Raw genomic sequence first — 7,784 nt, forward strand, 5'->3', positions numbered from 1 at the left:
TGTTTTTATTAACGCCTGTGTTGAATCAAGTGGGAAAGTATTTCCTTTACCTTCTGATAAGTCCCTTTCACAAACGTTGATAGAATTTAACCCACATCTTGGGAACTTGACCCCAAACGTCTTGGTATTTTTGTCCCATTTCCTCTTTCTCCAGTGTTTTTGGCTGGCCAAACCATCCCCCTGACCATTCATAACTCCGGGTACAGCCCGAGTATCCCAGGGACATCCTGGGGGAAAGAAGGACTCCTTTGGCTACAGACAGCAGTGACGCACACATGACGTTTTTATGGTGACTTTCTGAGGTATTCCAAGTTTACAAACACACTCTCATTCAGCCTCCTAACACATCAGGTGGGCATACAAGTCCTTATTTGGGAAATAGGAAAATTAAGGCACAAACAAGGAGAAGAACCTGCCTGGTATCACTCATTATTAGCAGAGAAGTCAATAAATAAAGTGCTTCGTACCCCATGGGCCCATGGCAGAAATGTCAGTTAGGAAAGTGGCAATCCTACAGGTCCTGGCATTCATGCTGAACCCCTTGGCCAGACCAGAGAATGACCCTCACCTGAAGAGAGGGGACCCTTGGGGTCTCTGCACAATTCCCTCTATTCCCACCCCTTGTCCTGGGCCTTTGTGATGATCTGGGACAGGAAGGATGTCCTAGGGGAGGACCACACCGTTCCAGGAGGAGGCAAAATGGAGGGAACTAGCCCTTAGGAAGTGCCTGCCAACCTGGGAGCAGCCTTGAATGGCACACCTCGAGGCACCAAGCCAGAGAATGAAATCGGGGCTTGGGTGTTCCTTTCTAGGGCGTTCAGGGCCTTCAAATTAGCAATGTTGGAGGCTTTCCTGATAGGGCAATTCTGTATTCCGGAAAAAATCACTCTGAGCTCGGAGCTGGTTCGATGGCTGCTTCGCTCTCTGAACCGGGTCCTAGGAGGATGCAAACCGGCTCCGTTCGTCCCCACCGCTCTTCTCAAGCAGGCTTGGGCGCCAGCTGCTGCTCTGTGTCCAGACGGCTCTCCAGGACCTCGAGCTTCACTCTTCATCGCCTCGGGAAACCTCTCCTAGTCGGGATTCCCCTCCGCTTTGGAGAGGTCCCTCCCTGCAGGTTGGGCAACAGCTCTCGTTTCCAGGGGTCTCTGCCTTCACAGCCGCCCCACCAGTTCCACCAGCTGGACGATGTCTCTGTGTTGGTGGCACACGCCATTGCGGATGTTCTCCAGCAGACACCTCTTCAGCTCAAAGACGGCCTCGCAGTAGCCCAGGCTCACGGGGGCCATGGGGGGCACTCCGTGCCACAGGCGAGGGATGTGCCAAATGTGCTTCTCGGGGTCGCACAAGACCATGTCAGAAAGGGTCCGCTCCTCCTCCTGCTTCTCCAGCTCGGCCACGGCCCTGCTCAGGTCGCTCAGTTGTTGCAGCAGCTGCCTCCTGTCTCTCAGGTGGGGTCTGGCCACCGGCCCCTCGCTCAGGTCCTGGGACACGAGTTGACAGTTGGGGACGTGGCCCAATTTTTCAAGCCTCAGAAAGGCGTGGAGGGCAGCCAGAGGGGTGTCCTTGGCTTCGGCCATGCTGACCACAGTGATGTTGCTGAGCCCCATGGCGAGAGTGGCCAGAGAGACCTCCAGCTCGTACCTTTCCCCCCGGGCGGCCGTGACCCCGCCTGTCAAGCCTCCCGAGTCAATGACCAGAATGAAGTCGCAGCCCAGGTCCTGACGGAAGTCCTCCGTCACGGAAATGAGCTGCATGAAAGTACCGTGGGGCTTGCAGCTCCTGCCCGTGGCGAACTGGAGCCCAAACATGGTATTGAGCAGAGTGGATTTCCCCGTGCCCTCCGTGCCCAGCACCGAGAGCACCAGCAGGCGGGGTCTGCCCTCCAGCCGAGCGTGGAGCTCCCTCAGGATGCCCGTCACCCACCGCAAGGGGACGCAGCACGTGCCTCGATCCATCAGTTCCAGAGGAAAGCCGCCGAGGACCAGCTCCGAGGCCAGGCCCACAAAGTGCGTGAAGCGCTTTTGGTTTTCCGCCATCTTCCCCGCCTCCACGAGGTAGCATTCTGCCTCATAAAACTGCCCCATTTCCCTCAAGAAGTGCTCCACCCCTAAGGGGGCGGGCCAGAACTGCTCCCGGAATTCTGCCGGCCTGCTGTGCTTTGGTCCCAGCGGAGCAAGGGCTTCGGGTGACTGTCTCCATCTCTGCCGGGCCATCTCCTCCAGCTTCAGCTTCATCCAGCCCAGGAAGTACTGCTTCTCCACGAGGGAAGGATTGGCAATTCCCTTAATAAACTCCTGCATGGCCCACCCCAGCTCGTAGCGGTTCTGGTGCATCCTTAAGGCCAGCAGGCGCTGCCGGAGCTCTGATTTGTATTTTTCGGGCGAAGAGTCCCCCGCCCGCTGCAGCCGACAAAGCTCCTTCTCCACTTGAGCGATGTTTCTCCAAGGGTCCCCTTGCAGCCTGAGCTTCTCCCTTTTGTAGAGCTCCACGTCGTGGATGTCCTGAGTGATCTTCTCCACCCGCTCTCGCGCCTTCTGGCACTCCTCACAGTCCTCGTCCACCTTGAGCCCCAGGGTCCTGGCGGTTTCTGCCATGTCCTCCAGGGACACCTTCCTACTTGCCGATTTGATGACGTTGGCCACGATGGCCTGGAGCCTCCTGACCAGGCGTTTGCTATCTGTGCTGCTGACCTTCACCAGGACGTGCGAGTAGTCCATTTGAAGGACGGAGACCAGTTTGTTCAGGAACCTCAGGTTGGCGTTGCGTTTGCCGCGGTAGGGGCTCAGGATGAGGTAATAGCGCGTGGTGGACCCACTCAGGGAGCAGAGCAGCTCATACTCCTTTTGACCTATGTTGTCAGTTAATATGAAAACGGCGGAGGACGTCTCCGTCAGAAGCTTAAACTGCTGCCAGTGACTTCCTATCTCGCCTCTCAGGTTGGCAAAGGCTACGGGTTCTGGGAAGACGTCCAAGTTCTCTTTGCTGCTGCCGCCACCACCGCTGGGAGAGTACCAGGACATCTCCACCAACCCGTCCGCAATCTCCCGAGCATTGGCTGCGGATGGCATCTCCCGGTGGCAGAAGTAGTCGTGAGGCTGGTGGTGACAGGAGCTCATGACGGCATTGAGGAGGTGAGACTTCGAGTGGCTACTGATGTCCATGCGTGCGAAGGAGATGATCGGTACCCTCGTGAGCACCAAACTCTCCTCTCTCGAAGTCCTGGATCCCCCTGGGGATTGCCACCACCACGTCCTCATTACCCGCCGCAGGGCCCACAGCAGGAAGGTGTGGTTTTGGTTCTCTGAGTCGGGCAGGACTACAGGGAGGGCAAACTGGCAAAGGGACATCTTGACCAGCAGCTCCTGCTGCAGGAAGCTGTCGGAGCAAAGAAGAAGCGCACAGAGGAGGTCCAAGGGATTCAGCGGCACGTCGGGGGTCGTGGCCAGCTCCGTAAGAGAATAAATATCCTCGGAGGTACCCCAGTATATTTCTTGCTCGTCCACTTGTGTTTCCTTCTCACCTGTCCTGTCATCCTGGGGCAAGTCTGATAGCAGGGTAGTGTTTCGGACTTCCGAGTTAAGAGCCAACAGCTTTCGCAGGAAGCTCCAAGGCAAGTCGGTAGGCACCTGGGGTGCCCAGTTCTTCATACTGTCAAAGCTGATCTGCCGGGCATCCTGGAGGCTGAGTTTCCTGTTACAGTATGTCTCCAGTCCCAAGAGTGACATCGTTTCATGAAGCCTACTTCTCTCCTCTGTAGAAAAAAAGGGAAAAGATCAGCGCTAACATGCTATGCTTCCCCTCCTAATGGGCTGATGCAGGAAAGCCCCAGGCTTGGCTTGAGTTCTACATTTCCCAAAACCAGACCAGCACTGGACCTCTACCCTCTGCATGCTGTGAATAAGGGTATCTATTGGGGATTGATCCTTCTCTGATTCACTCTGCCATTTTCTAATTGGATTACAGATTCAAAACTAGAAGGGACCTTAGAGGCTATTAAGTCTAATCTTATTTTTTTTTAAAGTTAATTTGTTTTCAGTTAACAAGAAATTCTTCTCTCTGCAGCTGCCCCTAATTTTATAGGTGAGAAAATCAAAGCCTATGAAGTGGTGGGAAGCCAATAAGAGAAACAGAGCCTCAAACAGATAAAAATCTGAGACTCCTCTTTTGACCCCTTTTGTGATCCTTGTGATTTCCTGTTGAAAAGTATTGTGGCCTTATTGAAAAGCTTTAAGCTCTTAGCAAACCAGCAGACAAGAGGTTAACATTCTCCCCACTTTGGTCAGGAATGCAGCTGCTGGTTCTCAGAGAGTGGTTTTAGACATTCAAGGCCGAAGAATTCGGGGACTTGCCAACCCAGCAAAATAATCCCAGAATTAACTGATGTTGAGGCAGCTACAATCCAACCTTGTATTCTTATCTACACCTTGAAGTTTCTAAGGCTTTTGTTTTGTCTATCTTAAAAATATAGCTCTGTGTAGTTGTGGGAAACTTTCCTTGTGCTTTTGGGTGAAAGGGAATTTGAATTTTCATATATAATAAACTTGTGACTCAATGGCACTTCAGAGAAGCAGCTCTATGAGTTAACGGTCAAGATCATCTCCCGTGTCCTGTTACTTCTTATCAACTAAGCTACCCTTATCAGATTATCAGAGATGATAGATAGATCTCAACATGAAGTGACTTGCTCAAGTTCACATAGGGAGGAAATAGAAGAACCACAATTCAAAACCAGACCCTGATTTCAAATTGAGCATTTTTTCCATCGTTCCACACTTGTGTCTCAGTTACATCTTTCTCCCGGGCTCCTCGTCCCTTTAAGGAAAATGTGAAAATCTCTGAGAATTGATTACTCCAAATTATGGATGATCACTTGGCAAATTTGTCACCTATTCCTAATTTTTGTTGTATTCATATACCCTCCTTCTTCAAACCTGTAGTCCCCTCTACTGGCCATATCGCCTGCCTCTGCTTCTTAGTAGTAAAGCACAAAAAAGACAGGAGAAATGTGCCTACCCTGGAAAAGGAGCATGGGTTATCCTGCCCATCACAGAGAGGGGAGAGTGAGGAGGATGACAAAGCCTTGAAAGGCAAAGCATTAGAACAGGTTTCCTACTTCCCAGACCAGGTAAGGAGCCATTCTACCACTCAACAGAACCACTGTTAAACTGTACTCCAGCAGGAGGATCTCTAGGGTTCTAGTTCCAAGGGAGGTTTTGAGACCAGAGAATAATCCCCAAAGGCACAGAGCAGTCAGTGCTTGAGAGCAAATGACCTAATTAATCATAGGATCACAGACTTAGAATTGCATGGAAATCTCTGAGGCTATTTAGAACAATCTCATTTTACAGATGAAAGAATTTATATAGAAGAGATGGTGAAGGCTTGTAGATTCATAGAATCATCGATTTGAGCAGGAAGGTATCTTAAAGACCAACCATCTAGTCTAACCCCTAAATTTTATATACCCCAGAATGGAAAATAATTTGCCCCAGGTTACATAAGCTGCAAGTCATGAACCCAGGTCCTCTGATTCCAAACCCAGCCTGTTTCCCTCCTGATTGAGGAGGGAACAGGGAGGGGAAAGGTTAGGGAGAAGCATAGGAGGATGGAAATGGAAAGAATGGAATACCTGCGAGGAAGTCAGCCACAATTGGCTGCCCATTCTCCTGAGCTTCTTCTGTTCCATCTGTGAAAAAAGCAGGGGGAAAGGGAGCAGTTAGTAAATAAAATACAGCTTTGGCTAACATGACAAGAGTGGTGTGACCTTAGACAAGTCCCTTAATTTCTCTGGGTCTCAGCTTCCTTTTCTATAAAATGAGGGGGTGGGTAAACATGGCCTGCAGACTCTCAATTTGGGATAACAGGAATAACGGCAACCATAATGGCAGCTAGCATTCAAATATGACTTTAAGGTTTACATAAGTTATCTCATTTGGTCCCATGACTCTCAGCCGCATATGGCTGAGTTCATGTCCTGTTCCCAGAGCCCATCAGCCCGGTTATTTGTGTGCCGTTTCCTCTTTTCTGAGATATTCTAACAAAGGATCTGACCTGAAAGCAGAGATAAAAAAGAAACCAAAGAAAAGATGGCAAAGGAGCGAGCCTCTCCATTGGAGAAGAACTTCAAAGAGGGCAGGAAGCTTCTAAAGCTAAGGGGAAGAGGAAGGAGGTGGGGCCGCCCTCCCAGCAAGATGAAAATGAGAATGAAAATGAAACTTGACTCCTATGGTCTATCAGAGCCATAATTAGCTTAAGCCCATGAGGCTTTGCCCCCGGTGCTAATATGGGGTAAATTGGGTATTTCTTCCCTGGAATGGTACATTTCTTCCCGACAGCCTCCAGTATTCCCTTCAGGTCCTCTACTAATGCATACCGCTATGTACAGGGGGAATTGTACCACCTCTCTTCCCCCCACCATCCCTGAGGGTCCATCAGGTTTCGCCATCCTTCCTAACTCTGACAGGTGGCAGCTTGAGAACAGGCCAGTTTGACCACACCAGTTCTAAGCCCATGTCCCATCATCCCCAGGGTGAAAAAATTCCTAGTTGACAGTTTCTAGATTACAGACATTCAGGAGATTGCAGTGTTTGGTTTGAGAAGAATAAAGCTCCATGAGAATCTCGAAGGGTTGGATTTTTAAAGTCAAATATATTGTGCCCCATATTTCTATTTTTTAATTGAACATAAACTGTATTTCTGTCTTCCATCGATAAAAAAATGGCAAGAAACACATTCTGCATATCCCCCTCCCTAATCCACGGGAGAAGTCCTCGTCTCCAACATTTTAAATATGTGTGGAAAACAAATACACACACGTTAACCTCTATTGAAAGAGCAGGCCAAGTACATTAAAAGAATATGATTTTACTTCCCTTCTGGCAGGTCTGTTGATGGCCAAAACTTATTTATTTCCCTTTTTTCCTTCCTAATCTGTTGAGAGGCTGACATGCTCTCACTCCGCTGAGCCATCTGGGAAATAGGACTTGTGAGTTCCACTCAGAACCTGGTTGTTTACTCCAAGTTCTGTGACTGGTTCGGGGGAAGCCCTCTGGCTGCAGGACAGCCTGACCTTGACTTTGGAGGGCTGGGACAGAAGGGGGCCAGGGCCTCCCTTATCTAGATCTCCTTGGGGCTGTGAGTGCCTGTTGGCCTACACAGATATTTCTTCTTCCCCAAGAACAGTTCTTTTCATTTCTGAAAATTCACCTTCATTGCTTGGATGTTGTTTGAGGGCTCTGGAGGAGAGAGACAGACAGACAGACAGACAGACTCAGAGAGACACACACACACACACACAGAGACAGAGAGAGACAGAGAGAGACAGAGACAGACAGACAGAGACAGAGACAGACAGAGATAGAGACAGAGGGAAAGAGGAAGGGTGACAGAGACACAGAGACAAAGACAGAGAGAGAAAGAATGAGAGACAGAGACAAAGAAAGAGACGGGGAGACAGAGAGATGGAGAGGGAGAGAGAAGGGGGAGAGAAAAAGGGAAAGAGGGAGGGAGGGAGGGAAGGAGAGAGGAGAGAAACTGGGTGTTTGTGTCTCACAAGCCTCCATATTAGGCTGTCTTCTCTAAATTTTCTCCTAGTGCCTAGCACAATGTTTTGCACAAATTCAGGACCTAACAGCTATTATCTTGCATTCTACACATTTGTTATATTGTTTAATTATTTCCATTCACTCCTTCCAAAATTATTTACTCTGTATATGTCCTGTTGGGCAGCTAGCTAGGTGATGCAGAGTCAGGAAGACTCCAGTACAAATTTGGCCTCAGATACT

At 49.8% G+C, this 7,784-nt stretch overlaps 1 protein-coding gene across 1 annotated transcript; it reads right to left on the minus strand.

Moving 5' to 3' along the window:
• On the minus strand, window positions 1-5,684 carry LOC123234545 (upregulator of cell proliferation). The gene is made up of 2 exons (XM_044660447.1): window positions 5,630-5,684; window positions 1-3,751 (listed from the first exon to the last, which is right to left on the minus strand). Exon 2 carries the CDS (start codon window positions 3,723-3,725, stop codon window positions 1,152-1,154), a length of 2,574 nt encoding a protein of 857 aa, XP_044516382.1. The 5' UTR covers window positions 3,726-3,751; window positions 5,630-5,684; the 3' UTR covers window positions 1-1,151.
• Between the last annotated feature and the right edge of the window lie 2,100 nt (window positions 5,685-7,784).

Source organism: Gracilinanus agilis, chromosome 2, assembly GCF_016433145.1.
Source record: "Gracilinanus agilis isolate LMUSP501 chromosome 2, AgileGrace, whole genome shotgun sequence".
Taxonomy (NCBI): Eukaryota; Metazoa; Chordata; class Mammalia; order Didelphimorphia; family Didelphidae; genus Gracilinanus; species Gracilinanus agilis.